The 27681-nt window shown below is 45.4% G+C and overlaps 12 protein-coding genes across 12 annotated transcripts, besides 64 other annotated features; all 12 read left to right on the top strand.

Moving 5' to 3' along the window:
• Window positions 1-1056: part of a sequence feature (areas merged during assembly that could not be assigned to a particular haplotype. This can correspond to areas where the two haplotypes were merged or to regions with more than two copies in the genome that were merged during assembly.) that runs on past the window's edge.
• Window positions 300-569, top strand: Tc00.1047053508461.174 (hypothetical protein, conserved; the record flags this gene model as incomplete). The annotated part of the gene is made up of 1 exon (XM_816565.1): window positions 300-569. The coding sequence occupies one exon, from the start codon at window positions 300-302 to the stop codon at window positions 567-569; it is 270 nt and encodes an 89-aa protein (XP_821658.1).
• Window positions 899-2257, top strand: Tc00.1047053508461.160 (hypothetical protein, conserved; the record flags this gene model as incomplete). The annotated part of the gene is made up of 1 exon (XM_816518.1): window positions 899-2257. One exon carries the CDS (start codon window positions 899-901, stop codon window positions 2255-2257), a length of 1359 nt encoding a protein of 452 aa, XP_821611.1.
• Window positions 1057-1325: a sequence feature (areas merged during assembly that could not be assigned to a particular haplotype. This can correspond to areas where the two haplotypes were merged or to regions with more than two copies in the genome that were merged during assembly.).
• Window positions 1326-4926: a sequence feature (areas merged during assembly that could not be assigned to a particular haplotype. This can correspond to areas where the two haplotypes were merged or to regions with more than two copies in the genome that were merged during assembly.).
• Window positions 2369-2389: a sequence feature (AT_rich).
• Window positions 2422-2459: a sequence feature (AT_rich).
• Window positions 2591-2623: a microsatellite.
• On the top strand, window positions 2648-3199 carry Tc00.1047053508461.150 (hypothetical protein, conserved; the record flags this gene model as incomplete). The annotated part of the gene is made up of 1 exon (XM_816517.1): window positions 2648-3199. One exon carries the CDS (start codon window positions 2648-2650, stop codon window positions 3197-3199), a length of 552 nt encoding a protein of 183 aa, XP_821610.1.
• Window positions 3444-5360, top strand: Tc00.1047053508461.149 (hypothetical protein, conserved; the record flags this gene model as incomplete). Its single annotated transcript, XM_816564.1, has 1 exon — window positions 3444-5360. The coding sequence occupies one exon, from the start codon at window positions 3444-3446 to the stop codon at window positions 5358-5360; it is 1917 nt and encodes a 638-aa protein (XP_821657.1).
• Window positions 4927-7454: a sequence feature (heterozygous, non-Esmeraldo-like haplotype).
• Tc00.1047053508461.146 (hypothetical protein, conserved) lies at window positions 5826-6920 on the top strand (the record flags this gene model as incomplete). The annotated part of the gene is made up of 1 exon (XM_816562.1): window positions 5826-6920. One exon carries the CDS (start codon window positions 5826-5828, stop codon window positions 6918-6920), a length of 1095 nt encoding a protein of 364 aa, XP_821655.1.
• Window positions 7318-7379: a sequence feature (A-rich).
• Window positions 7455-8932: a sequence feature (haploid, non-Esmeraldo-like haplotype).
• Window positions 7579-7843: a mobile genetic element.
• Window positions 8343-8365: a sequence feature (AT_rich).
• Window positions 8629-9366, top strand: Tc00.1047053508461.143 (hypothetical protein, conserved; the record flags this gene model as incomplete). Its single annotated transcript, XM_816561.1, has 1 exon — window positions 8629-9366. One exon carries the CDS (start codon window positions 8629-8631, stop codon window positions 9364-9366), a length of 738 nt encoding a protein of 245 aa, XP_821654.1.
• Window positions 8933-11463: a sequence feature (heterozygous, Esmeraldo-like haplotype).
• Window positions 9440-9489: a sequence feature (A-rich).
• Tc00.1047053508461.142 (uncharacterized protein) lies at window positions 9855-10949 on the top strand (the record flags this gene model as incomplete). The annotated part of the gene is made up of 1 exon (XM_816569.1): window positions 9855-10949. One exon carries the CDS (start codon window positions 9855-9857, stop codon window positions 10947-10949), a length of 1095 nt encoding a protein of 364 aa, XP_821662.1.
• Window positions 11348-11388: a sequence feature (A-rich).
• Window positions 11464-11695: a sequence feature (haploid, non-Esmeraldo-like haplotype).
• Window positions 11696-12080: a sequence feature (haploid, Esmeraldo-like haplotype).
• Window positions 12081-14998: a sequence feature (areas merged during assembly that could not be assigned to a particular haplotype. This can correspond to areas where the two haplotypes were merged or to regions with more than two copies in the genome that were merged during assembly.).
• Window positions 12202-12222: a microsatellite.
• Window positions 12358-12388: a microsatellite.
• Window positions 12427-12446: a microsatellite.
• Window positions 12527-12601: a microsatellite.
• Window positions 12623-12653: a microsatellite.
• Window positions 12710-12739: a microsatellite.
• On the top strand, window positions 12920-14572 carry Tc00.1047053508461.140 (poly(A)-binding protein, putative; the record flags this gene model as incomplete). Its single annotated transcript, XM_816516.1, has 1 exon — window positions 12920-14572. The coding sequence occupies one exon, from the start codon at window positions 12920-12922 to the stop codon at window positions 14570-14572; it is 1653 nt and encodes a 550-aa protein (XP_821609.1).
• Window positions 14766-14822: a sequence feature (T-rich).
• Window positions 14925-14953: a microsatellite.
• Window positions 14999-15077: a sequence feature (haploid, non-Esmeraldo-like haplotype).
• Window positions 15022-15041: a microsatellite.
• Window positions 15054-15077: a microsatellite.
• Window positions 15078-16748: a sequence feature (haploid, Esmeraldo-like haplotype).
• Window positions 15115-15175: a sequence feature (T-rich).
• Window positions 15209-15235: a microsatellite.
• Window positions 15312-15348: a sequence feature (AT_rich).
• Window positions 15503-15552: a microsatellite.
• Window positions 15950-15977: a microsatellite.
• Window positions 16174-16252: a sequence feature (A-rich).
• Window positions 16279-16319: a microsatellite.
• Window positions 16563-16586: a sequence feature (AT_rich).
• Window positions 16601-16641: a sequence feature (T-rich).
• Window positions 16749-18904: a sequence feature (areas merged during assembly that could not be assigned to a particular haplotype. This can correspond to areas where the two haplotypes were merged or to regions with more than two copies in the genome that were merged during assembly.).
• Window positions 16812-16866: a sequence feature (A-rich).
• Window positions 16963-16996: a microsatellite.
• Window positions 17170-17197: a microsatellite.
• Window positions 17495-17640: a sequence feature (A-rich).
• Window positions 17686-17712: a microsatellite.
• Window positions 17864-17895: a microsatellite.
• Window positions 17932-17956: a microsatellite.
• Window positions 17989-18038: a microsatellite.
• Window positions 18091-18122: a microsatellite.
• Window positions 18152-18198: a sequence feature (T-rich).
• Window positions 18247-18331: a sequence feature (T-rich).
• Window positions 18458-18518: a sequence feature (A-rich).
• Window positions 18614-18637: a microsatellite.
• Window positions 18905-22638: a sequence feature (areas merged during assembly that could not be assigned to a particular haplotype. This can correspond to areas where the two haplotypes were merged or to regions with more than two copies in the genome that were merged during assembly.).
• On the top strand, window positions 19935-21929 carry Tc00.1047053508461.130 (elongation factor 1-alpha (EF-1-alpha), putative; the record flags this gene model as incomplete). Its single annotated transcript, XM_816515.1, has 1 exon — window positions 19935-21929. One exon carries the CDS (start codon window positions 19935-19937, stop codon window positions 21927-21929), a length of 1995 nt encoding a protein of 664 aa, XP_821608.1.
• Window positions 19981-20040: a microsatellite.
• Window positions 22244-22287: a microsatellite.
• Window positions 22401-22426: a microsatellite.
• Window positions 22639-22769: a sequence feature (areas merged during assembly that could not be assigned to a particular haplotype. This can correspond to areas where the two haplotypes were merged or to regions with more than two copies in the genome that were merged during assembly.).
• Tc00.1047053508461.120 (hypothetical protein, conserved) lies at window positions 22640-24109 on the top strand (the record flags this gene model as incomplete). The annotated part of the gene is made up of 1 exon (XM_816514.1): window positions 22640-24109. The coding sequence occupies one exon, from the start codon at window positions 22640-22642 to the stop codon at window positions 24107-24109; it is 1470 nt and encodes a 489-aa protein (XP_821607.1).
• Window positions 22770-25623: a sequence feature (areas merged during assembly that could not be assigned to a particular haplotype. This can correspond to areas where the two haplotypes were merged or to regions with more than two copies in the genome that were merged during assembly.).
• Window positions 24445-24581: a microsatellite.
• Window positions 24590-25615, top strand: Tc00.1047053508461.110 (hypothetical protein, conserved; the record flags this gene model as incomplete). The annotated part of the gene is made up of 1 exon (XM_816513.1): window positions 24590-25615. One exon carries the CDS (start codon window positions 24590-24592, stop codon window positions 25613-25615), a length of 1026 nt encoding a protein of 341 aa, XP_821606.1.
• Window positions 24815-24841: a microsatellite.
• Window positions 25624-26162: a sequence feature (areas merged during assembly that could not be assigned to a particular haplotype. This can correspond to areas where the two haplotypes were merged or to regions with more than two copies in the genome that were merged during assembly.).
• Window positions 25841-25869: a sequence feature (AT_rich).
• On the top strand, window positions 25879-27639 carry Tc00.1047053508461.100 (hypothetical protein, conserved; the record flags this gene model as incomplete). Its single annotated transcript, XM_816512.1, has 1 exon — window positions 25879-27639. One exon carries the CDS (start codon window positions 25879-25881, stop codon window positions 27637-27639), a length of 1761 nt encoding a protein of 586 aa, XP_821605.1.
• Window positions 26163-27442: a sequence feature (areas merged during assembly that could not be assigned to a particular haplotype. This can correspond to areas where the two haplotypes were merged or to regions with more than two copies in the genome that were merged during assembly.).
• Window positions 27443-27681: part of a sequence feature (areas merged during assembly that could not be assigned to a particular haplotype. This can correspond to areas where the two haplotypes were merged or to regions with more than two copies in the genome that were merged during assembly.) that runs on past the window's edge.

The following is a 27681-nucleotide window of genomic DNA, read 5'->3' as shown; positions in this document are numbered from 1 at the left end:
TCTGTTTACTGATTGTTGATTGAATTAGATTATATTTATTTGATTGCGCGATGCCAGAGTGTATTTTTTTTTTTTTTTCAAAGTTTCTGTTTGACTTCTTTTTAACGCATAAGAAGAGTGGTTTGTGGCGCTTGCCATTCGCTCGAGCGATGTAATATCTACCATATCTACGATCACTTTGATTTTTTGGTTTCCTTGCCTTTTTACTTATTCTTTGATTTGTGTGTGCGCGTTTTTTTTTTGACTTAAATTTTATTTACGTTAGAGGTAGAGATATTTATTCCATAAATAGTTTTTTGATGGGCGACCCTTTCGTGCGCCCGGGGCTGACGTATCAGCCACACATTGAGCAGGTGTTGCTTCGAAATGAGGGAACCCTGACGCTGGAAAGCAGCAAGGATGACTGGCTACGGTATCAGCACCGCGACACGCTGGCAAGTCTCATATTACATCGTGACCGTCTGGAGTATCTTTCGCTGGTGGAGAACGTGGCACCGGCGCGCATGGAGCGTATTCTCTTGGAGCGTGCCGTAGACCCCATTCGAAAGAGGGGGCGGTCCAACACTTGACGGAATGGGGATGTTAGGACTCCATGGGCCTTCCTTAAGACTGGGTGTCTGTGTGTGAATGTGTGCGAGTTGGATGATTAACGCCGGTATGCCGCTAGAGAAGAAGCTTTTCTCCTTCTGTATGTACGTTTCTGCAGTGACGGTTATATACTCCTTTATTATTATTATTTTTTGTTCTTCTTTTTTTTTGTGTGTGCAGTTCTCACAGGTACACGCACACACATACGTGTTGTTGCCGAGAACAGTTGGTGTTATTGCACTGCTCATAAAAATAAGGGCGAAAAACAAAGCAAAATATTACCCAGCAATCGTAGAGGGAGAGGGGAATCATGTGGCACCGCCCGTGGGCCCTTTTGCCGCGGTACGTATTCTTTTGTTTGGCCGCTGCAAGTACTCAGCGGCGCTTTCAAGGGCGGATTCCAAGCAAAGGCTATCGTATGCAGCCTACAGTGCCTGATAGGCTGAAAGATGCCGTGAGCCTTTTTGGCGCTGATGCGCACAATGTGACACCTGATGACCCGCCGTATGTGCCTGAGGAGCAACGGATGCACATGACCAAAGAAATTATGGGCAGTAATCAAAATATGAAGAATCATGGAAAGCTAGATCGATTAAGAGCTGCATTGGATACAGTACACAATGAGGGACCTGAACACGAGGGGTGGAAGGAGGTCTATCTTTTTCTTCGCACTACTGAGATGTGTTGCGAGCTTGAGAAGGATCCGACAGATTTATTTCCCAAAGGGAAGAAGTTGTGGATTAACTTAGATGAGTGTGAGGAGAGACGACGTCCTGTGTTAATGCAGATGCCTAATGGTATGCTTGTGTTACCGGTTTTCTCTATGGAAGAGTACCTCGATCACTATTTTTGCAGAGTAGACGCGTTTGAGTCTTGCTGGTTTCCTATTCCTAGGATGGGCACTCGATTTGAGGAGTTTTGTCATTTGCCTTTTCCAGTAACAGCCGTTGGAAGTATGCAACACTTCAGTGCTCTTGCAACTGTTGCGTTGCGGTCCTCCCAGTTTGGCATCCTTGTGAACCCCGGGCAGCGTACTAGCAAGTTCATCACGTACCCAGAAATGGTAGAGCTTGCCAAACAGCGAAGTATGCGGCCCAAAGAGCGTAACACCGATTTAAAGCGCAAATCCAATGGAGTGGAAGAAGATATATTTGATCGAAGCTTTCGTTGTGGATTTGACACCAGAAAACTTGTGATGAGACGCGTAGAGCCGGTTGAGTTGGAGGAGTTGCTTCGTCATCGACCAAAGATACCACCGGTGGCACAGTTGGAGTTGCATCTTCTTCTTTTTGAATATGAATCAATATCAAAGGTCTTTGTAAGCACCGTGGATCGCCCACGTTGGCGCCGTGTGTTTAGTGCCTCTGAGAAAATGACGCGGATTGATGTGGTTATAGAAGGTGGGAGGCCGGATCGTGCGATCTTTGAGCGTATCAAAAAATGGAGTTATATGGGGGAGTTTCATTCCGACGTGCACGTTGAGTTTACGGCGGTGTCACCCGAAGCAAGTAAGGGAGATGAAATGCAACTTTTTTATGATTCTTCGGATGGAAAACTTTTGCGTGGCATGAAGGCTTTTCGCGGGATTACGATTCGGAGGGCGATTGGCTATGATGATCCTCTTCTTGATGCCCACGGCAATCCGGTTGCCTTCACAGCACGAGAGTAAAACGGCGAAAAATGTTTACCTCGCGTATAACCATGTGTTATTTTTTCAATGAGTGATGACTGAGGATGACGACGGAATGGGAAATGGGGATTGTGGCGTTGCTGACTTTGCATAATTAATTATTTATTTTTTCCTACGGGAAATATGGGTTTGGAAGAGCGGGGATAATATATTTATTTATATTTATATACATTTTTTTTTTCTTTTTGAATTTGTCGTCACCCACTGCGATTCAAAAGGGGTATTTCTTCTCCCGTCGTTGACACTGCTGTTTTTCGTTTTTGGCTCTTTCTGTGATATTGGCTTTTGTACAACAGAAAGCTTCTCCGCCTCAAAGAAAAAAAAAAAAAAAAAAAAAGGAAAAAAGGCGATTGTTTCACTCTCTGTGTCATGGCAGAGGACACCATCACGTTTCTTCGTACCGTTGGGAAACTGAAGGAAACGGATCGCACGGGTTGGGTTGAGCACGGCATCCCAAACCCCGAATCGGTGTCAGATCACATGTATCGCGTTGCGGTCATGTGCATGATGTGTCCTGACGAGAAACTGGACCGAAATAAACTGATCCGCATGGCGCTCTGCCATGATGCGGGCGAGAGCATCGTTGGTGACATCTCCCCCAAAATGGGTGTTTCCAAGGAAGATAAGTATAATCAAGAAAAGGCGGCGGTTTTGCATCTTACCGGTTTATTGGAAAAAGAATCGCCCTTGTCTAGGGAGCTTCACGAGCTATGGGAGGAGTACGAGGCGCAGCACACACCTGAAGCACAGTTTCTCAAAGATATTGACCTTTTGGAGATGGTGGCACAGGCACATGCATATGAGTTGGCTCACCCTAAGAAAGATCTAAGTTCATTTTTCGTTTCAGGGGAAAAGATCAAGCACCCATGGGCAAGGAATATTTATGAAACACTCCTGCGTACTCGTTCATCGGAAAAGTGAAACGAAAAAATGAATGATCAATAATGATGACAGTTTTGGGTGTGAGCCAATTGTATTTATCTTCTTTTGACGGAACGCTTGCAACTTGGGGGGAGAATGGTGCTGGTGTTGGTGGCGTGCCACGGGTGCCGTGTCGCATTCCTGTTTCTTCTGTGGGTACATGTACACATAAATGTTTTTTTTTTTTTTTTCTTTACCCCACCTTTTTTTTTATTTTGTGTTATATGTGCTTCTTGGTGGAGATATGGGGTTGAGGAATGCGGAACTTCATAGGCGCACAATCAGGGATCTCTCCGACAAGGGATTTACTGTTTTAGTGCAGGAGGCGGTGCTGAGTTGCATGGGTGCGCGGACTCCACGTATCCCATACTTCTCTTTACTTTCCCCCAAAGTGAACGAGGCGGTGTCTACCCTTTTGTCTCTCACGCAGTTGGTCACGAAAAGCAATGCAGACTTTGATGCGGCACTTCAGAGGACCCAGGCTGCCTTGAAAAGACTTGCCGCAGAGTCTCTTGGAGATGCGGAAATATTACTACGAGGTGAAGATGTGACTGCGGCTTTATCATATACTACCTTTTTGGCGCGGTTCCGTGCATTGTGGGTTTTTTTGTTTGGCTTCACGTATCCACCATCCTCACTGCAAGTTGTTCCTCCTCATATTTTTGCTGTTCGATGGCCTGAGGTGTTATGCGACGACACGATTGGATGGATTTGTGCAACCCGGGAAGAAGCTGGGCGGTCATTTGCCTCAATTCAATCTGGAACTGCTTCGCATTTGACTTATTTTGTGTTTATATTGCAACATACATTGTCAGTACGCACAGTATTATTGGAGTGCGTCGCGGAAATGATGGTAAATTCTGCAGTGCGTTTTGACGTTATGTCCGTAGTGCGGAGCATGTATAGGGCGTATGAGACCTTGGAAGAGATGGCTGATCTTCAGGAGACGTGGAAACAAGAGGGGTTATTCTCGGATGACTTTATTACGAAGTACACATCGTCTTGTGCTTCTGATGCTGGAGTTAGCGGCGTTTTTTGGGATGATTGTGGATTGGATTTGGTTCTTTCTCCCACCAGGGCACATGCAAAGTCGACTTTTCTCTGCCCTTTTCTTTGGATTCTAGAAAACTTGGTGTGGTGCTTGTACGGACGCCTAACACTTCTCTTCCAAAGTTGTTTCATAGCCCTCCCCCCTGAGATTTCTCCTCACCAGGCCGTGAAGGATGTGGGAGGCACAGGCGTGGCGAATAATGAAGAGGGTCCCACGGTAGTTCAGCGCAATTTCCCTGAGTTGAATCGTTCATTTGGGAGGAGACAAGAAAGTCGTGGGGATTTGGTGGACAGTTCTGCTATTGCCGCTGAAAAAGTTTCTTTTTTACATCGGAGGACGACGACTACGACCACGAGCGTGTATGTGGAGCCGATGACAACAGGCTCAAAGTTGCGGTTAAGTTTTCCTTCGTTGACACGAGGTGATTCTGCAACACGCCTCGTGGAGGATGACTCATTGCAAGCAAGTCGGATTGAGTTTCATTCACCGTTTGATTTGAATTTTAATGGCGCAGAGAGTAATGAGAGAGGGTTTTTGGATAAAGTTGGTTGCCACATACTGGCGCAATTATTATGGAATATCACCCATGAGCGACCCCGTTCCACGTTTTTTGTGGTCACTGACTGTACACGGCGTCCAGGGCCGCGTGCGTGGCAACGCAATCATTGCACTGTGACTACTTGGGCAGATGATGTTTCGGGTCGACAAGGGATTGAGCATTGGGTGCTGAATTTTGTGTGTCCGAACTCTCGACTGTCAGAGAATCCCGCGAAACGTGCGCAGCAGGAGATCATGCTTCTAAGAGCAGTTGTTTTTCAAGTGTTGGGATCAACGCAGCGGAGAGCGCGGTTTACGAACGATGGTTCCGTTTTTTATGTGGTGCGTAGCGATAATGAAATGGACGGAGGAAGGCTTTACTTTGTTCTCCTGCTTCAACGCGATACCAGCACCACACATCCAAGCGTTGGCGTACGTGATATTACCTCAAAGAAGGCGGTAGAATTGGAGTCCTGCTGGGCATTTCGCTCCTTGGAGGAGGTGTGTGTGGCATGGTGTATGCCTCATCTATGCAACTTGGCCATCCGTCTGGCGGCGTTGATCTCGTCGTGAGTGTTCGTTCCGTGGGCCATCGTGCGCCCGGTTATTTCTGTTTTCTTCTTCCACTGTTGCGCTGCACGACGCTTTTTTTTTGTTTATTATTGCTGTTTTTGTGGATGCCGTCATTATCCACCTGACTGCTTTTTCTTGTTTACGTTTTCTTGCGTTGCGTGGGGCTTTTCTCTTTGACTGCTGTTCCCGTGCCTTTTGTGCCCTTTGCGACTCGGCAGGAAGATTTATATAAATAAATATACGTAGCTGGGCGCCAGATATCGCCTCAGCAACGCCGAGAAGAGTAATTGAGTGGTAGAAAAATTTAGAGCTTATACGTCCCCTGGAGGAAAAGAGAAACGAAGGGGAGGGGCGAAGAGGTTACCGGTTGAAAGAAACCACATTGTATTCACCACCACCATCATCTTAACATTTTTGGCGAATTTTTAAATAAAAACATCAGGGAAAGAGTGAGGTTTTTCGCGAATGCCTTCTTCCAATTTGTCGGCAGATAATCCCAAATACCACATTGCACGTGCTGTGCGGGTGGCGTCGAGCACATCGTCGGTGGGTCGCATAAGTGCAGACAAGTCAAAGTTCTGCAAGCGATCTGGTAGCGCTAGCAGTGCCACGGAGGTGCGGAGTGCTACGTCAGACGTCATTGGTAGTGTGGGAAGGAAAAGGATTGGTCTCTCCTCTTTAGACTCGACTCGCATGAAAAATGGCTCGGCAGACGACGCTATTCTCCGTAGCCAAACGCGCCAGCCTTACTTTCCTCCCCCTCTTCACCCAAAACAGGTGAAGGAGTTTTTGGCTCGTATGAGAGAGGACGAAGCCCGGTGTACCAAAATGCATGAAAAAGTTTGTGAGAGCAAGGGTATCGCATTTCACCCGACGAAACGGTTGAATTGCCGGAGACGTTCAAGCATGATAGAGCAGCCATGTAATACTCCCCAGAGACGCCCAGTGATAAGCTGTTCATCAACGCCTTCACGCAATGTACGATCCCCCATGTTGCGCCGATCAATGGGGCCAAATGAAATTTTTCGGCCGGATCCTTTGCCGGTTCGGGGAAAATCGCCCACACTCTATGGGAAGAAATCCGATTTACAGCCACGTGCGGTGGCAACTGCCACGGCGAAGATTCCGGGCGCAAGGGGAGACAAAAGAGGTGAAAATGGAGCGGGAGGAATGCCAAAAGAAGCGGCAGCGAGGCGGCAGCGTCCCGTCATCTCTGTCAACTCGACAACGAGTGTCTCGAGAAACGGAATCACTGCTACCGCCGCCAATAATCGGAGAGTCCAGCAAGGCAGAAGCACCACGCGGCAGCAAGTAAGGACCCAACAATCGCCGTCTCAGGGCACACCGCTTCATCAGGGTTTGCCTGGAGTTAGGCAACCTCCACGAAGTTCGCTCTCCGGGGTAATTTCACCGAGTAGTGTTTCCCCATGCTTGAAGAACTGCAGGACTGAGACGGCCCCGTACATTGAAACCCCTGCCGGCGGAAAATCGGAAGTGTGCTCACCGGTGAGACTCGTTTACGACACAGTAGACGACGGTTCGCTTGGTCTTTTCCGGTGAGTTACACGCGTCTGCCTTTTTGTTATCGTTGTTGTTGTTGCTGCTTCTGTGCATGTGAAAGGTGTTGGATGCGCAACGTCCATCACGCGCGCGGGTGACACCAAAAATGATGATTCTTTTGCTTTTTAGGGGAGGTGAGTCTGTGGGAGTGGCGGGGGGAAGAAATTGACAGGACCAGCAATGTCTCTTGAAGGTCTTGGTCAAATGAAATGACTGACGTGAAATCCACCACCGCCATCGCCAACACAAAAGAACTCAACCACAACACAGCGAATGGACTCGAGTGTGGAGAAATGGACGACAAAACGAATCAAAGGACAAGAAGACGTAGGGGAGTTGAAGAGTGCGGAACAACACTTTGGGGGGATAAAGAAAAGGGAAATAGAGGTAGTCGCAATTTTTTGTTTGTTGCTTTTTTCTTTCCTTCTTATTTACGATTTTTTTTTCTGCATTTTTTTTCAATTTGCATGGTCTGGTGTTTGTGTGGCGCTCTGTTGGAGAAGCGGCCTCTCATCGTTTCCGGCGAGCGGTGGGGTGGGGGGAGGGGAAAAGGCGGAAACTGGAAAAAGAAAAGAATAAAATCATACCAATAAAAAAGAAAAATGAGGAGGGAAAAAATATTATGTGCATAATTCACAGGACGCCAGATAAGAGGCATTTTTTTTTTTCCTTCTCTTACCAGTCGTAGTAACTACACCTCAATTTTGCAGCTCTGGTAAACGTACGAAGGAATTCAGCAGCAAGGGGTAACCTTACTCCGCGGGCAGCCACTATAGAATGGCTCCAACATCTGCCCTTCCGGCCCGTAAAACTAAGTAACAACTACTCATCGGGTTTGAAGCATGAACAGCAGGCGCTTAGCTTCCTCTCTAGCAAAGAGTACTAGACCCTGGCACCACGTTGAGGTGGCCGGCTGAGCCAGGTAGCTAAGAGACATCGTACGCATCTCTCTTATCGCCGGTACCACTTTTTTGGGAGCGTGTGGGAAGGATGTGTGGCCATGTGAGGAAGAACGAGTAAGAGGGTTTCTTGTCCACCTGACATGCCTCTTTACCTGCAATGTGGTGCTGGTCTCCAAAGATACCAATTTGTAAGGCAGCAAGTGCAGCTTCTACTTTATCCCCATTTCTGTTGTCCCACGCATTTCTTCCTTTTACCCTCCACGTGGAGGGGGAAAACAGGGGCTGCGGAAATCGTGAAAACTGCCAGTTCGTGGGTTCACAACGAGCCCGGTTATCACGACAAATATATTTGGAATCGGTTTACTACTGTGTGAGTGTGGGTGCGGGTTAACTCGTTTTTGAAGCGGGGGATGCTGGGCGCATTGAACCAAACTGTCGTTTCTCTCTTGTTGCTGTCCCTTCACTTTATGGGAACGAAGGACAAGGCCTCGGCCGGGAGCATGTTGTTTTTGCATGAATCTATTTTTTTTATATTTTATTTTTGCGTGCGTATTCATTTATTTGAGTGTATGTGCTCCGTGTGCTTTTGGACCGTTGTAGCCCTGATTTCTCCTCAGGGGATGTGGGAGGCACAGGCGTGGCGAATAATGAAGAGGGTAAGCGCAATTTCCTGAGTTGAATCGTTCATTTGGGAGGAGACAAGAAGTCGTGGGGATTTGGTGGACAGTTCTGCTATTGCCGCTGAAAAAGTCTCTTTTTTACATCGGAGGACGACGACTACGACCACGAGCGTATATGTGGAGCCGATGACAACGGGCTCAAAGTTGCGGTTAAGTTTTCCTTCGTTGGCACGAGGTGATTCTGCAACACGCCTCGTGGAGGATGACTCATTGCAAGCAAGTCGGATTGAGTTTCATTCACCGTTTGATTTGAATTTTAACGGCGCAGAGAGTAATGAGAGAGGGTTTTTGGATAAAGTTGGTTGTCACATACTGGCGCAATTATTATGGAATATCACCCATGAGCGACCCCGTTCCACGTTTTTTGTGGTCACTGACTGTACACGGCGTCCAGGGCCGCGTGCGTGGCAACGCAATCGTTGCACTGTGACTACTTGGGCAGATGATGTTTCGGGTCGACAAGGGATTGAGCATTGGGTGCTGAATTTTGTGTGTCCGAACTCTCGACTGTCAGAGAATCCCGCGAAACGTGCGCAGCAGGAGATCATGCTTCTAAGAGCAGTTGTTTTTCAAGTGTTGGGATCAACGCAGCGGAGAGCGCGGTTTACGAACGATGGTTCTGTTTTTTATGTGGTGCGTAGCGATAGTGAAATGGACGGAGGAAGGCTTTACTTTGTTCTCCTGCTTCAACGCGATGCCAGCACCACACATCCAGGCGTTGGCGTACGTGATATTAGCGCAAAGAAGGCGGCAGAATTGGAGTCCTGCTGGGCATTTCGCTCCTTGGAGGAGGTGTGTGTGGCATGGTGTATGCCTCATCTATGCAACTTGGCCATCCGTCTGGCGGCGTTGATCTCGTCGTGAGTGTTCGTTCCGTGGGCCATCGTGCGCCCGGCTATTTCTGTTTTCTCCTTCCACTGTTGCGTTGCACGACGTTTTTTTGTTTATTCACTTATTTCTTTTTTTGTTTATTATTGTTGTTTTTGTGGATGCCGTCATTATCCAGCTGACTGCTTTTTCTTGTTTATGTTTTCTTGCGTTGCGTGGGGCTTTCCTCTTTGACTGCTGTTCCCGTGTCTTTTGTGCCCTTTGCGACTCGGCAGGAAGATTCATATAAATAAATATACGTAGCTGGGCGCTAGATATTGCCTCAGCAACGCCGAGAAGAGGAAGTGAGTGGTAGAAAAATTTAGAGCTCATACGTCCCCTGGAGGAAAAGAGAAACGAAGGGGAGGGACGAAGAGGTTACCGGTTGAAAGAAACCGCATTGTATCCACCACCACCATCATCTTAACATTTTTGGCGGATTTTTTTAAATAAAAACACCAGGGAAAGAGTGAGGTTTTCCGCGAATGCCTTCTTCCAATTTGTCGGCAGATAATCCCAAATACCACATTGCACGTGCTGTGCGGGTGGCGTCGAGCACATCGTCGGTGGGGCGCATAAGTGCAGACAAGTCAAAGTTCTGCAAGCGATCTGGTAGTGCTAGCAGCGCCACGGAGGCGCGGAGTGCTGCGTCAGACGTCATTGGTAGTGTGGGAAGGAAAAGGGTTGGTCTCTCCTCTTTAGACTCGACTCGCATGAAAAATAGCTCGGCAGACGACGCTACTCTCCGTAGCCAAACACGCCAGCCTTACTTTTCTCCCCCTCTTCACCCAAAACAGGTGAAGGAGTTTTTGGCTCGTATGAGAGAGGACGAAGCCCGGTGTACCAAAATGCATGAAAAAGTTTGTGAGAGCAAGGGTATCGCATTTCACCCGACGAAACGGTTGAATTGCCGGAGACGTTCAAGCATGATAGAGCAGCCATGTAATACTCCCCAGAGACGCCCAGTGATAAGCTGTTCATCAACGCCTTCACGCAATGTACGCTCCCCCATGTTGCGCCGATCAATGGGGCCAAATGAAATTTTTCGGCCGGATCCTTTGCCGGTTCGGGGAAAATCGCCCACACTCTATGGGAAGAAATCCGATGTACAGCCACGTGCGGTGGCAACTGCCGCGGCGAAGATTCCGGGCGCACGGGGAGACAAAAGAGGTGAAAATGGAGCGGGAGGAGTGCCAAAAGAGGCGGCAGCGAGGCGGCAGCGTCCTGTCATCTCTGTCAACTCGACAACGAGTGTCTCGAGAAACGGAGTCACTGCTACCGCCGCCAATAATCGGAGAGTCCAGCAAGGCAGAAGCACCACGCGGCAGCAAGTGAGGACCCAACAATCGCCGTCTCAAGGCACACCGCTTCATCAGGGTTTGCCTGGAGTTAGGCAACCTCCACGAAGATCGCTCTCTGGGGTAATTTCACCGAGTAGTGTTTCCCCATGCTTGAAGAACTGCAGGACGGAGACGGCCCCGTACATTGAAACCCCTGCCGGCGGAAAATCGGAAGTGTGCTCACCGGTGAGACTCGTTTACGACGTAGTAGATGACGGTTCGCTTGGTCTTGTCCGATGAGTTCTACGCGTCTGCCTTTTTTTTATTGTTGTTGTTGTTGCTGCTTCTGTGCATGTGAAAGGTGTTGGATGCGCGACGTCCATCACGCGCGCGGGTGACACCAAATACGATGATTCTTTTGCTTTTTAGAGGAAGTGATTCTGTGGGAGTGGCGGGGGAAAGAAATTGACAGGACCAGCAATGTCTCTTGAAGGTCTTGGTCAAATGAAATGACTGACGTGAAATCCACCACCGCCACCGCCAACACAAAAGAACTCAACCACAACACAGCGAATGGACTCGAGTGTGGAGAAATGGAAGACAAAACGAATCAAAGGACAAGAAGGCGTAGGGGAGTTGAAGAGTGCGGAAAAACACTTTGGGAGGGATAAAGAAAAGGGAAATAGAGGTAGTCGCAATTTTTTGTTTGTTTCTTTTTTTTTTTTCTCTGCATTTTTTTCAATTTGCGTGGTCTGGTGTTTGTGTGGCGCTCTGTTGGAGAAGCGGCTTCTCATCGTTTCCGGCGAGCGGTGGGGTGGGGAGGGGAAAAGGCGGAAACTGGAAAAAGAAAAGAATAAAATAATACCAATAAAAAAGAAGAAAAATGAGGAGGGAAAAAATATCATATGCATAATTCACAGGACACCAGCTAAGAGAAATCGTACGCACCTTTCTTATCGCCGGTACCACTTTTTTGGGAGCGTGTGGGAAGGATGTGTGGCCATGTGAGGAAGAACGAGTAAGAGGGTTTCTTGCCCACCTGACATGCCCCTTTACCTGCAATGCGGTGCTTGTTTCCAAAGATACCGACTTGTAGGGCAGCAAGTGCGGCTTCTACTTTTTCCCTTTTCTGTTGTCCCACGCATTTCTAGCCTTTACCCTCCACGTGGAGGGGGCAACAGGGGCTGAGGAAACCGTGAAAACTGCCAGTTCGTGAGTTCACAACGAGCCCGGTTATCACGGCAAATATATTTGGAATCGGTTTGCTACTGTATGAGTGTGGGTGCGGGTTAACTCGTTTTTGAAGCGGGGGGATGCTGGGCGCATTGAACCAAACTCTCGTTTCCCTCTTGTTGCTGTCCTTTCACTTTATGGGAATGAAGGACAAGGCCTCAGCCGGGAGCATGTTGTTTTTGCATGAATCTATTTTTTTATTTTATTTTTGCGTGTGTATTCATCTACTTGAGTGTGTGTGCTCCGTGTGCTTTTGGACCGTTGTTCCCCCCTCCCCCCCCCCCCTTTCCACCGTCCTTTTTCTACGATAGATGACATGTATTTATTTATTTATTTATTTTACTTTTTTTTTGTGTGTGTCTTCTGTCCGACTTTGTTTGTTTTGCTTCCTTCTGTCATTCACGCCGGCACACGCGCACGTGGCTTCCTTCCTTCCTTTCTTTCTGCTCTCGTCGTTGTCATTACTACTTGCAGGTTTCTTTTTTTCTTTCTTTCTTTTTTTTTTTATTGAAGCCCATTTTTATAACCAAACAAAACCCAAATCAAAAAAAAAAAAAAAAAAAAGAGAGGAGAGTGAGGAACTAAAGGGAGTAGTCGGCAGTCTTATAACACAACACGCAGCAGGAGCAACTTTAACAGACCAAAAAAAAAATTAAAATAAAAAAAAAATAAAATAAAATAAAAAAAATAAAATAAAAATAAAGTAAAATAAAATAAAAATATATAAAAGTCCTGAGGACCAAAAACAAAAACAAAAACAAAAACAACAACGCAGGGAAAGAAGTTGCGTTGCTAATAAAAGAGCGCACGCACAGAGAACGGGGGATAACATACAAACAAACAAACAAACAAAAAAAGATAATATAAGGATAAAACAACAAAAGGATAGTATACATCCAGTTGAAAGAAGCAACTGACAGAAAAGAACATCAACAACAAAAACAAAAAAGAAGTAAAACAAGGGCCGTATTCGTTTACTTTGAACCGAAAACACAACAATAACAAAACCCAAAACAAAAAAAAAGGAAGAAGGTAGAATGTCGAACTTTCCTGCTGCGAGTCCCTCCATCTGGGTCGGCGGTTTGGACCCCAACCTTAACGAGCAAAAGCTCTACGACCACTTTGTACGCCTTGGCCCAGTTGCCTCCGTGCGTGTCTGTGTGGACTCTGTCACGCAGAAGTCACTTGGCTATGGTTACGTGAACTTCCAGAACCCTGCGGATGCCGAAAAGGCGCTGGACCAAGCCGGCGTTAAACTCGGTTCGAAGCACATCCGCATTGCCAAGATTCAACGTGATCCTTCTAAGCGGCGCAGCGGCGTGACGAACATCGTAGTGAAGAAACTTCCACCGTCCGTGGACACCTATGCCCTTAAGGAAATGTTCTCCAAGTACGGGCGTCTCACAGCCATTGGTCTCGCAACAAACGAGAATGGCGAGTCCCGTGGTTATGCCCGCATTTCCTACGAAAAGGAGGAATCTGCCATACAAGCGGTTCAGGAGGTAAACGGAATGGTTATCGATGACTGCGCTATTACTGTGGAACGCTACCAACCACACCATCGTGAGGAGCAGTTGAAGCAATTTACAAACCTTTATGTGAAGAACCTTGACCCCTCCGTTAATGATGAGAAGTTGAAGGAAGTGTTCTCCGCTTTTGGTGAGGTGACGTCCGCCAAGGTTCGTGACCTTGGCGCAAACCAGACAGTCGGATTTGCCTACGTCGCGTACGCCACTCACGAAGCTGCCGCCAAGGCTGTCGAGGAACTCGACGAGAAGGAGAGTCCATTGGCTAAGGAAGGGATGAAACTGAGTGTCTGCCGCTTCCGCTCTCGAGATGAACGTCAGCGCGAGCGCGAACGTCTGCGCCGCGAGCGTCAACAACAACACAGCAAGTACCCGAACCTTTACGTCAAGAACTTTGACGATACTGTCACCAGCGAGCGCCTGAAGGAGCTGTTTGAGCGCTGTGGCGAGACTGTTTCTGTCAGTGTTATGATGGACCGGGCCACTAGGGTATCCCGGTGCTTTGGCTTTGTTTCTTTTAAGGAGCAGAGTGCGGCGAGCCGTGCCATCCAGGAGCTTCATGGAAGCACGGCCCTTGGGCCGCGTCCACTTTTTGTGACATATGCCCTCCGCAAGGATGCTCGTCGCCAGACACTGGAAGACATGCGTAACAAGCAGCCACGTATGCGTCAGCCGCCTATGGGAAGCCTGATGGGTGGCATGATGGGACCACAACTTGGCTTCATGGGACCGCAAGCAATGTTTAACGGCGTTCCCTTTGTAAACCCTCGCATGTCGATGATGCCTACACCGATGGGAATGGGTGGTCAGTTGCGACCAATGGGCCCTACACCGATGAATCAAGTGCGGGCGCGCCCCATGCCGCAACGTCCCCCAATGCAGCCGATCATGGCGCCGCCTCCACAACCGCAGTCGTTGGCTTCACAGGGACAGAATCTGTCGACGGTGCTTGCCAACCTGACTCCCGAGCAACAGAAGAATGTTTTGGGAGAGCGTTTGTACAACCACATTGTCGCTATCAACCCTGCCGCGGCTGCAAAGGTGACTGGCATGCTTTTGGAGATGGATAACGGCGAAATTCTTAATCTGCTAGACACACCCGGTCTTTTGGATGCGAAGGTTCAAGAGGCTCTTGAAGTGCTGAATCGCCACATGAACGTTTAGAAGCGTCTTTGTGTGTGCGTGCGTGTGGTCTATTCGTGTCTTTTTTTTTAGTTCTTTTTTTTTTTTGTGTGTGTGTGTGTATGCGTGTCGGTGATCGGGTCTTTCTTTCTTTGCGTGTATGAGAGAACTTCTGATGCATGACCTGAAACTGTGAATGAAGCGAGGGACGTGTAACGAGGGAGAGACAGCACCCAAAGAAGAAGAATAAAATCAAAAAAAAAAAAAAAAAAAAAAAAAAGAAAAGGAAAAACTAAAGGAGTAACAACAAACAGTAAATGCAACATGATCATATCTCTATGTATTTGTGTGTGTGGGTATATGCATAGTGGTATGTGTGTATTGCCGCAGAGCTTCTTTCTCTCTCTCTCTCTCTCTCTCTCTGTTTCCCTTTGGGGAGGAGTGAAGAAGGAGGTGGAGTGAAGTAAACTGCGAGGAGGAAGAAGAAGATAAATAATAATAATAATAATAAAAGGAAAGAGGGAAATAAATAAATAAATAAATAAATGTCTCTGTATAAATTTACAGCGACAACCGGCGTGAACGAAAAGAAAAGAAAAGAAAAAAGAAAAAAAAAACAAGAAGAAGAAGAAAAGGAAAAAAAAGTTAGAACTTTGAAGAAACACCAACCAATCAAGGAAAGAGAAAAAAAAAAAAAAAAAAAAAGAGAGAGTGAGAAGACAAAAACGCCTCCGACATTCCCAGAACAAGAGAAAAAAAAAAAAAAAAGAAAATGCCATTGAAATATATATATATAATTAATATATAATTATATAATAGAAATGAAGGAGTTGAGTGACCGCAAAGGAGGAATAATTAAAAAGAGAGCAAGATGAAGGTACAAACATAGGACCGGAGAGAAGACTGGGCTCTTAAAAGGGAGCTGTTCTTCAGTGTAAGGCAAGGGCGAAAAGAGAAAAAAATTATTATTAATTTTTTTTTTGTTTTTGATTCCTTTTTTTTTTTCTCTTTTTTTTTTTTTTGTTGTTGTTGTTTTACTCACTTTTTCTTGTTTCACTTCTTTATTCTGTTATACGTTGCAACTGAGGGTTCCTTAGGACGGAGTGTGATCTGCGGCACGAAGGGAGATGATGAGAGAGTGGGAGGAGGAGGAGGAGAGAGAGTGGGTGAGTTGGTGGGGATCCGTGTTTTATGGGCGCTGCCGCGACTGCCGGGCTTGCAATGGGCTTAACTTTATGTTGACGTCCATACGCCTTGTGTGTGGCACCCCACCGTCTTTTGTAGAGTAGGCGGCGCGTGTGCTGGATGTGTGGGCGACATGAATGAGTTTTTTTTTTTGTGTGTCTGTGTGTGTCTGTGGATGATGATTGAGCGGCGTGACACTCCACTGCCTCCCCTGTTCCTCTGGAGTGGACGCCTACACACACACACACACGCACACACACACTCTTTCGCTCTTTCTCTCACGTACACGTAATGCACCGTTGCTTACGCTTGTACACATTCCCACAATTGCGACTCATTCAAGAAAAAGCAAACAAAGAGAAGGATTTTTAGACCTGGTAACCCGCACACAGAAAAATTAGAAATCGAAAATGAAGAAGATATATATATTATATATGATGAATGGATGAAGGGGTGGATTTTTTCTTTGGCTTTGCTTTTTTTTTTTTTTTTTTACCTTTTTTTAGCCTTTGCCTCGCCATTTTTTTTTTTTCTCTTAAATATTATTCCTCCTGCTGATTTCATTCTTTTTTTTTTTTTCTTTTTTTTTCTTTTTTTGTTCTTTGTGCGAGTGTTTTGTTTTTATTATTCTTTTGGAAGGGTTTCTTTTCCCACGAAATTCCTTGGGACTCTCTCAAGGCGCCTTTCACATTCACCGCCCCCCCCGCACACACGCCGGGACTGTGGACGAGAGGGACGGTGCTGGCTTACATTGGATGCATGCCGGCGTGTGAACGTGAGAAAGATGACGGCTGCGAGGGAACAGGGGGAGGGAGAAGAGGGATGCACGAAAGGAGGGGAATTAACGAATAATATATTTATTTATATATAACGACAACCAACAACAAGAAAAAAAAAAAAAAAGAAAAAAAGAGAACGAATAAAAAGAGGGTCCAAAAAGGTCTCGAAAAGTCTCCTCTTGAACGTATCTCTTTCTTCCTCTCCTCGTGGCTGCTTCCAACCGTACCCATACGCGGAACGATGAGGAACACAGAAAAGAAAAGAAGGAACTGGAAAGGGTAAAAGGTGAGGGAAAAAGAGAAAATTATTATTATTATTTTTTTTTTGTTATTGATTCCTTTTTTTTTCTCTCTTTTTTTTTTTTTTTGTTTACTCACTTTTTCTGTTTCATTTCTTTATTCTGTTATACGTTGCAACTGAGGGTTCCTTAGGACGGAGTGTGGTCTGCGGCACAAAGGGAGATGATAAGAGAGTGGGAGGAGGAGAGAGAGAGAGAGAGAGGGGGTGAGTTGGTGGGGATCCGTCTTTTATGGGCTCTGCCGCGAATGCCGGGCTTGCAATGGGCTTAACTTTATGTTGACGTCTAGACGCCTTGTGTGTGGCACCCCACCGTCTTTTGTAGAGTAGGCGACGCGTGTGCTGGATGTGTGGGCGACATGAATGAGTTTTTTTTTTGTGTGTGTGTGTCTGTGTGTGTCTGTGGATGATGATTGAGCGGCGTGACACTCCACTGCCTCCCCTGTTCCTCTGGAGTGGACGTCTACACACACACGCACACACACTCTCTCTCTCGCTCTCGTTCTCACGTACACGTAATGCACCGTCGCTTACGCTTGTACACATTCCTACAATTGCGACTCATTCAAGAACAAGCAAACAAAGAGAAGGATTTTTAGATTGGTAACCCGCATACAGAAACATTATAAATCGAAAATGAAGAAGATATATATATTATATATGATGAATGGATGAAGGGGTGGATTTTTTCTTTGGCTTCGCTTTTTTTCTTTTTTCTTTTTTTTTTTTTTTTACCTTTTTTTGGCCTTTGCCATTTTTTTTTTTTAAATATTATTCCTCTTGCTGATTTCATTCTTTTTTTTCTCTTTTTTTTCTTTTTTTTTTTTTCCTTTTTTTTTGTTTTTTTTATATTATTTTGAGGGTTTTTTTCCCACTTGGGCAGCATTCATGCATATATGTGTATGTATGTATGTATGTATATTTCTCTCAGCGGAGGGTTTAAAGGTACGGTACAGAATATGGAAAACAGACAATAATAAGAAAAAGAGGTGAAGAGCTAAAAAGAGAAATAAGAATTAATGAAAATTGCACGCGGAATTGAGAGTTTGAAAATGGGAGGAAGAACGGCGTAAAAAAAAAAAAAAAAAATGAAGAAAAGAAAACATGCAAGGAGAAGCATGTATATATATATATTTGTGTCTATCTATCTATCTATCTATATATGCTTCTCTCCCTCTCTCTTTTTATCTCTCTGAGTATATAAATAAATATATTTATATACATACGCATATGTGTGTGTGCATGTGCAGCGAGAGTGAATGAGGGTGAAGGGCGTTTTTTGAGCTTCAATGGAGATGAAAAAAAAAAAAAAAAAAAAAAAAAAAAAAAAGGGTGTGAACCGCTAGAAAAGGGAAACCCAAAGAATAAAATAAAGAAAATTAAAAAAAAAAAAAAGAAAGAAAAAAGGGCTGTTTGACAGTGTTTATCAGCACTCGCGTGGCGCACACCGGATGAAATGAAAAAGCAAGCAGAAAAAAAAAAAAAAAAAAAGAGAGTATACATAATGCAGATCAATTAAAAAAAAAAAAAAAAAGGAAATTTGTGCTACATTTAAATGAAGGCACTCTCCGCACTTTAAACCGGCAATGAAGTAAATACTGTGTGTTGTGCGTATGTGTTCTGTGGCCCTCACCGGTGCTGAAAAAGCATCTACAGTTGTCAATGTTATTTTTGTTTTTGTTGCATTATCTCCTCTTTTATTTTTTAAATTTTTTTTCTTTTTTTTGGGGGGGTTATAGGTGTGGAGGCGTTTCTTACATCGTGCCTTCTTGTAGGAAGCGCAGTACCCACCCATTTATTTAGAAGCACACGCACACACACAAAACAAAAAAAAAAAAAAAAAAAGGGAATTAGTCTCTGCTTCAGAGATTTGCGCTGAAAGCGAGTGAGTGGGTTTTGTGCGTATATTGAGGGAGAGCAAAAGAGAGTGCTCTGAATAGGAGGTTTTAGATTAGAGGAGTTAGGCAATGGTGTTTGGTCTTCTGCGTTGCCTGTTTACATTCATAGTGTTTCACACGGGTGTTGGCTACGCCGTGCTGCTTGCACTGCGTCTGCCCCTTGCCGTGCTGGAAGAGAAGGAACATGCCAAGAAACAGAACGACAATTTGAATATCCCGTTGGATTCGTTGAAAATTTGGATCATGATCACATTTCTCAGTTCACTCTCTTACATGGGCGCAGAGAACCTTCCCTTTTTTCTGGAGGCTCGTGCCATTTTTACGTGGCTTCTTCTTCTGCTGCCATCCTCTTCGCACAGCAAGGTGTATGATGGTGCTTTTGAACCGTTTTTTGAACGTGCTTGTAAATCCATCACTGGCATTGTGAGTACACGAATGCTTGCACGAAGCGTGGGATTATTATTTTTACGTGTTTGCATAGGGACGGGGCTTTTTATTGCAAATAAAATTATTCGTCACCGGTTGTTGGAGGAGGATGAAATTTTTAAGGTTGTGAGGGGTCTGCTCTATGCCGCCCAGGCGTTGGAGGGCACGGAGGTGACGCGACCCAAAAAGAGTCGATCCCTGTTACCTCCACCGCCCAACTGTGTGGGGACCGAATTGTTGTAATCTACTTAGATGTATAAATGTTATGTGAGCTGCTCTTCAATGGGAAGAATGAAGTTGCGGGAAGGACTGAATGGAAAGAAATGTCTTTATTTCTCCCGTTTTTTCTTTTTGTTGTTATGTGTATGCGATGCGGGTGCTTGTATTTGCTTGCGTTACTTCAATCTCTTTTATTAAAAACAAACATCAAAAAGGTATACTTTTTATTTGGTGTTTAACGCTAGTTTTTTTTTTTTTTTTCCATATGTGTGTGTGTTTGTGTTGGTTATTTTTATCTTTTGCTTTGTGCTTTGCTTTTACGCAGTGCTCCTTTCCGTGGATTTTTTTTTTTTTGATGCAATTTAACTTCTGCCTGTCGCCAGTCTTTTTGTCGTCTTTTGTTTTTTTTTTCCTTCCTTTTTCTCGTTTCACGCGGGAGGAAGTGGCGGCGGCGAAGGACCCGTGGCTGTGGGGCACCTAAACAAACGGCACGAGCAGAGCCCGGCGAGTGAGCAAAGACGACCTGCCAAAACTCACCTTAAAAGAGTTTTTTTTTCTTTCTTTTTTTGGGGGGCAACGGGTAGCGAATTTTTAAAAGAATGAATCGTCACAAGAAGTTTTACTCTACGCTTGGGGATAAGTTGCATGACGACTATTACGACGATGACGACGACTATTATGACGAGGGAGAGGAGGATGACTACGGGGAGGAAGAGCTGCAATATGTGGTGCGGACGGGCGCCATCCCGGCAAAACCCGTGAAAACGTCCTCCACGGCGGGTTTCACTGCTCCGCAAGAGGAGTTATTGAACAACGAGGAGCTGCCATTGGGCGAAGAACAGGGTCGGTGCTCTGAGGATTTGGATTACCCGCTGATCACCATGCTTCTTGCGGAGTTCCGGAAGAAGTGGGAGAGTTGTGTCACGGCTCAGGAGCTTAAAGTGGAGCCCAAGTTGTGTGATATCATCGAAGCCATTCGTGATCATAACTATGACGTGGATGAGGCCGTCACATTTACACTGCGAAGGGTGACGGTGAAAAGTCTGGATGCGGGGACACAAAAATCGACCAACACGCCCTCGTCATTGCAATGTTCAGCGAATGCCTGTGCTCCTGCTCCGACACCTACGTTGGCAACGGCGGTTGAGCCCAAACCCGGTGGTCGCACCCTAAAACTTGGGAAAGGCGGTAAAAACACGGAGATACCACCGGCGAACAAATCCAATATGGTTAAAGAGACAATAACAAAAAGTGCAAGTGGTGCACGCAATACCCGTAATATTTCAGAATTGAAAAAGAATGCGGTACAGGAGATCATGCCGGACCCAAACAAAAGAGATTGTACGTTTGTCATTGCAGGTCATGTAGATGCGGGGAAAAGTACGACTTTGGGACATCTACTTTTGTTGCTGGGTAAGGTCTCGCAGTCTGAGATTGAGAAGAATGAGAAGAATGCGCGTCAGCTGAATAGCGGCTCGTTTAAATATGCATGGGTGCTGGATCAATCCGAGGAAGAACGCCGACGTGGTGTGACGATTGATGCTGGTTCCTATTGTTTTGAAACTGAACATCGTCGTATTAATATTTTGGATGCCCCTGGCCACAAGGATTACGTTCTAAATATGATTAGTAGTGCGACACAAGCAGATGCAGCCCTTCTTGTTGTAACGGCTGCCACCTCCGAATTTGAGGTTGGTCTTGCTCATGGGACGAAGGAGCATCTTTTTATTTTAAAGACATTAAGTGTTGGTCGATTGATTGTTGCCGTTAATAAGATGGATACGGTGGACTATAGTAAAGAACGATATGACTATGTCGTACGGGAGTTGAAATTTCTATTGAAACAAATACGCTACAAGGAGGAGGCGGTTGTTGGTTTTTGTCCAGTGAGTGGTATGCAGGGGACGAACATTCTTCATGTGAATCGCGAGGCGACTCCGTGGTATGAAGGGCCATCCTTGGTTCAGTTATTTGACCAATGCCCTCTGGAAAGCAGATTGTTAGATGCTCCATTACGACTGAGTTTACAGGACATGCAGGGATCAAGACTTTTTTGCAAAGTGGAGAGTGGACGCCTTTTAAAGGCGTCTAAATTTGTATTTTTGCCGTCTGACGTTCAAGTTCATGTCAAAACGATATTGAAGCCAACATTGGATGAATTTGTAAGTGCTGCTTTTGCGGGTGATCTGGTGGTGATTGACACGGACTCCTCACTTGTAGGGTTGTCCCCTGGCTGTGTTGGCTGCAGCCTCATTGACCCCATTCAATGCTCCACAGACTTTGAGGCCCGTGTGCAGACGTTTGCCACGCTGCAGAGTTCCATTCTTCCTGGCACAACCTTCACGATGGTCGTTCACGCCCTCACAGTGCCTGTGAAGGTGGTGGCGCTGGTGTCGAAGATGAACCGTCAAGGGACGTGGTCGACAGGCATGGTGAAGTGCATCCCAAAAGTTACACAGGCGATCATTGTTTTTCGTTCGGCTTACAAAATTGCATTAGAGCCCGCCGAAGTCTGTCGCGCGCTTGGACGTTTTGTTCTGCAACAGGATGGCAACACGGTAGCAGGTGGTCTTGTGGAGAAGATGATGTTGTGAACAGCGTGAGTTGCCATAAGAAGAAAAAAAAAAAAAAAAAGACGACGGAAGGGGAGTCAAACCAACAAACGAAAAACAACATCACTGCCACCGAGTAGAAGGCATTGTTAACACTGAACTCAAATGCAGCCCAAAGAGCAAAAGAAGACATAGTTAAATTTTGCTCTTTTTTGTTGTACAACTTGCGGTTACGGGAAGGATATTGCCGTTGTATTTGCAACCGTATTGCAATGGCACTCGTTTTCCGGTTATTGTTCCCCCCTCTCTTTCTGTACATACATATAGGTCTGTGTATACGCGTATATGTTTTTAACTATTATTATTATTATTATTATTATTATTATTATTATTATTATTAATTGTCTTTCCACTTGTGCCGTCTCACACTTTTGTTGTGATGGTCGGGGATTCCTGTTGTCTTCCATTTTCTCCGGTTTTCCTTTTTTTTTTCTTTTAATAAACAACCCTGAAAACAACAACAACAACAACAACAACAAAATAACGACTTGGCTTTATTCAGTAAACATTCCTGTCTTTTTTGTTTTGGCAGTAACAAGAAAGGGGAGAAAAATAATAATTCGGATAGGGCGGTACCGCTTGCGTGTCAAGAAAAGAAATAATAATAATAATCATCAAAGAAAAAAAAGGGACGGTGACATAAGAATACGAGTATTACATTACAATCCCCCCCCCCCCTCCCTCCTCTCACGATGAGTTATTTATTGGCCCCTTTTTGCGGCCTGGAAAAGTCGGAGACGATGGCGGAATACGAGCTTATGCCGGAGCCGATCCAGAATGCCGACTACATCCCTCTCCGATTGAACCCTAGGGAGCGGAAGATACAACGTCTCATGCGTGCGGTTATTATGGCCTCCCATTACACAGATAAGGTTGATAATGAAGCCGTACTAAAAAGTAACAAACGAGATGCCATTATAGTGAAGGAGATTACAAATTCACTTAGTGGCCTTATTACCGGCTTGGATGTTGAGAAGGGGGCGAAGCTTCTTCGTGAAAAGGACTTTTCTCCCTTTGCAAGAGAAATTCAGTTAGCCGTTGAGGCGTCCCGACGGTACAAAATGATGAATCCTGACTTTCTTCGAACAGATTACGTAAAATTTCTTTACATGGTTCAGGATGCAGTCCAGAACGAAAATGTTCGCGAGATGTTGGGTTTTGTGGTGGCTGAGCAAATTGTCACTGTTGGATTCTACTGCCGTGCCTTAGGGTTTGAGTCGATACTTCAGGATAATCGCATGCCCTTATGTATTACTCCTGTGCCTTTTATTAAAAACAGAAACAAGTTGAACAAGGCCCTGCGGCACAAGGATGTTACAGTGAATGGACTTTTAAAGGAATACAGTAGAGCATCCGGTCGGACTTTGGATGAGGTGGAGATTGCTGTTCGGAGTCTCAACGATGCCAATCATTTTGCCAACGACAATGTGGATAGTACAAATCAAATGCTTCATTTACTTAAGGAATTTTTCTCACCAGATGCACCAACTGATTTGACGAACTTGAGTATCGAGGAGGGCGAAAATGGAAGTCGATTGTCTCACAATCACAGACGGCAGTATTTTTTTGTCCTCCAAAGCCTTTCACTTTGGAAGAACATTTGTCGTCGCATGTTTTCTCTTTGGACGATTGCAGAGGGAGACATGTTAAACCCAAACGAGCCATACGAATTTCGTTACACAGGTCAAGGTTACCAACGTGTGCAAAAAGCCCCGAACCTCTACCGTGCCATCAGTGAGGTCGTGCAGCAGACGAAGGATGAGCTTGGAGAATGGGTAGGATCGGATCGTATACACCTCGGGGATGATCAGGTGCCGAATGCATTTCACTTTATTGATAAGTATGCTCAGGTTTCACGGATTATCATTCCCATACTTCGGACAATAGCTCACATTGATACCCTAGCGGAGAGTTATGAACACAATGCATACATGAAGGAGGTCTGGGATGGTTCCATGAATGCAAAAAGAGCTATCTTAAGGGATTTTTTTAGACACGGATTTGATGGTAGTGGAGGAGACAATATGGATGACGCTGGTAGTTGTGTTGATGGCCGGCTGACAAGTGCATGGAACTGGTGTAACAACATTCGATGGAAACCTTTTTATCCGCTCTTCCTTCTTGCTGGTTTTAGTTCCTTTGACGGCGAGCTTGGTCTGTAGGATGAAGATTTTCTCGTTTTTTTTTTTTTTTTTTGAATGTACTGGAGAATATGACGATCACTATTTAGATGGACAATGTGGGCTTGTATGTCTAGCAAAGCGTTTAATAACTCCGTCCACTTATTATTATCTTTTATTCTTCCTGTTGTTGTCATGGTTTTATCTTGGCTTGCTCACTGTATGCCTTTTTGTATTTATTGTGCATGTATGTGAGACTGTGTGTGCGTCTTAATAATTCCGGGTGAGGTGTGGCTTTCCCGAGTAATAAGAAATAAATGGTCATATCTATATATGTAGCACAGTTGTCCTTTTTGTTGTTGTTTCCACTGTTTTGTTTATTATTATTATTATTATTATTATTATTATTATTATTATTATTATTATTATTATTATTATTATTATTATTATTATTATTATTATTATTATTATTATCATTATTATCATTATTATTATTGTTTTTATTATTATTGTTTGTTTTTAATGTCTGATTTTCTTTTTTCAAACTTTTTCTGGCTTTCTTCCTCTTGTATCACCAGGAGGAAGTGGGTCAGACATATGCCTCCTAAACTCCCAAATTTAAAGTACAAGCCGCGTCGTGTGGTTCGTCCCAAAGATGAGTTGGACGAATCCCAGTCCACGGAAGGAATGGAGGACATGAGTCTTGTCCAGTTGGAGCGCCTGCGTCTCCAGCAAGAGGCCGCTCTTCAACAACAGCAACAACAACAACAACAAACATTTGGAGTCGGTACTGCAACACTACACTCTTTACGAGGTGACTCTGCGGCATCAGTTTTGCCTGTTGATAGTGCGTCTACCCGTAGAGCGCCTCGATTACAGTCGGCCCAGATAGCCGCGAGTCGTGCGGCTGCGTTTTTGGCGCCTGAGGCTGAGCGATTTCCCGTTGATACCATGTCAAAGATTCTTGAGGTGAGAGCAGATACGCCTGGCATGACAGTTTATCACCCAACACCCCTAGACTGCACACTCCCTGCCCGCTTGAAGCCGTCTGATGAGGATTGTTTTGTGGAGGGCGATGATCAACGAGTCGATGCGACCACGCAGGACGACGGTGTCGCATTCCTTAAGGAATACGAAGAGGAATTGCGCCGGTCGAGACTGGCCAATATGCGTTTTGAACGTGAGGTGCTCCGTGCTTCTGCCGATAAAATTGATGCAGAAATTTCTATGGGTTGTTCCGATAAAGGTGAGTTTGTGTGGTTTCAACTGCCCCGCTTTCAGGCTGATCCGCCCTTTTTATTAACGCAGCTGCCATCTGGTAAGATTGGGGAGGTGAAGGTGTATAAAAGCGGACGTATGTTGATGGAGATTTGTGGTGTTTACTACGAACTTGCGGTCGAAGGTTATACCGCTGCTGGTGATGTTGCTTGCAATGTTGTGGCCGCCGTGACGCCATCTCAGCAGCCGGATGAAAAGACGAGCTGCTACCAGCTGGGGCTGTTGGAGAAGAAGATTGTTTGCACACCGAGTATCACTTTAGATAAATGAGAGAGAGTGCGTGCGAGAGGGAGCGAGAGACTCGAAGTGTGTTAATTTTCTCCGCCGGGGTGTACGAATTTTCATCTTGTCCGGTAGGATTACGGATTTTAAATAACCATTCGTATTTGAGTGAGCAGTTATTTGGGTTTTTGTTTTCCTTGTTTTCAATGTTCCCAAGCACCAACGGGGGAGGATACGAGGTGGAGGGAAAGAGTAAGATACTCATTGCTGGTCTTTTTTTTTTTTTATTTTATTTAAATAATGCAAAGGAGATGAGCCTTAAGGGAGAGTCTCAAAAGAAGGAGAAGTTTTGGCTGTATGCGTTTCGCGATCATCTTGCGGGAATTCAGGCCTTTACAAGTTGCATCGGTGTTGCCGATGTCCATGGCGACGGTGATTATAAACTTCTTGTTGCAGATGGCAAGCGACGCCTAAAAATATTTGGAGGTACGTCTCTTGTAAAGGAGATGCAACTGCTTTCTGTTCCTTCGGCGTTGACGTCATTTTACGCTGATGGCGGCGATGCAGTGTTTCGACCAGTTGTGGCTGTTGCCTGCGGACCAAACGTCTTCATGTACCGAAACATGGTACCACTGTATCGGTTTACAATAACTCCGGTTGAGATTGATAGCGTGGATGAGGCTGTCTGGGAAGGATTGCGCAACAACACCATATCCGTTGCAGAGGCGGCCGATATGTTAAAGGATCGACAAGCAGACGGGGTGGAGTTGTCGACGCGTTCCATTGATCTTTTAGTTTGTGACAATGCGAAGGAGCGAGAGCGGTTTGTGGAGATGGTAAAGGATACCCCTCTTTCTCAGCCAAGCGTTGTAACGTGCATGAGTTCTCTTTATTTGGATCGAACGGAAGAAGGAAGTCGGGGATGTTTAGTTATTGGCACGGAAAATCGCTATCTCTATGTGCTGAAGAGTTCCTCCACAGATGTATGTCTCAGGATCCGAGTTCCCAGTGTCCCTGAGTCGATTGTGACAGCAGGGGCATTACGGACTGAGTACCGTATTATTTTAGCCTGCCGAGACGGTCGTGTCTATTCCGTAAAGAACGGGAAATTGTCCAATTCTACTATTTACCCAGATGGACAAATTGTACAAATTGCTCGTTATGATAACCTTTTGGCTGTGGCCACCACACAGAACACACTGTCATATTTTACTTTGAAGGGAAAGCGACAGTCTTCTGTCTTTCTTCCTTTTCCTGTAACGAATATAGCCACTATTACGGAAAATGTCTCTGGAAAGGCCCGGGGTATTATTGTGGCGTTGAACAATGGGGAAATTCGAGTGTATGTGGGCAAGTTATTATTGCATGAGAGTCAGGCGTACGGCACCGTCACTGCGATGCATTTTGGCCGATATGGTCGTGAGGATTCGGCGCTTATCCTTATTTTGCAAAATGGCTCTCTTGTAGTGGAATTGTTGCACCGTCATGCGTCATTTGAATGCGAGAATGCCCGAGAGGTTGGCCCAGCTCCAGAGCAAGATGTGCCTATCCCTGTACCACAACTTACGAGTCTGTTTGTGGCACAGGCGGAACGTGAGCGCAAGTATAGCTTAGATATTCATCGTTCATTTCAACGTGATATCTGTCAAATTCGATTGCAGAGTGCCAAATTGTATCTGTCGATGTTGTCTGGCAATGGTGAAGGGGGAGCAGCGGGGGTAAACATTCAACGAAGAGAAGAGTCTATACGTATGATCACAGCTGTGCAGGGTCTTGGTCCTGTTTATAAGTTGAGAATCACTTTGCAAAATTTGAGTCAGAAACCAATGCATAAATTGACAATTTTTTTAAGTTATCCATCAACGTCATGCAAGCTTTCAAAGCACATAATAGAGGTGCCGTTTCTGACACCCTCTTCTCTTTCCACATATGGGGTTCTTTTAGAGCGTCTAGATGGGGATATTGTGGACGGGGGAATCTCTGTGTACTTGACTAGTAGTTCCTCCTCGGTTCCTTTGGCAGCAGCAATGTTAGACCTACCGGACCCAATGATCGTCGAAGAAGGATTCTGAAGAAAGCGCAGGGGAAGGCAACAGGAATGTACAATAAAAAAA

Source organism: Trypanosoma cruzi, genomic scaffold, assembly GCF_000209065.1.
Source record: "Trypanosoma cruzi strain CL Brener 1047053516851 genomic scaffold, whole genome shotgun sequence".
Classification (NCBI taxonomy): Eukaryota; Euglenozoa; class Kinetoplastea; order Trypanosomatida; family Trypanosomatidae; genus Trypanosoma; species Trypanosoma cruzi.
The sequence above is the reverse complement of the archived record's forward strand: the minus strand, read 5'-3'. Positions and strand labels throughout refer to the sequence as shown.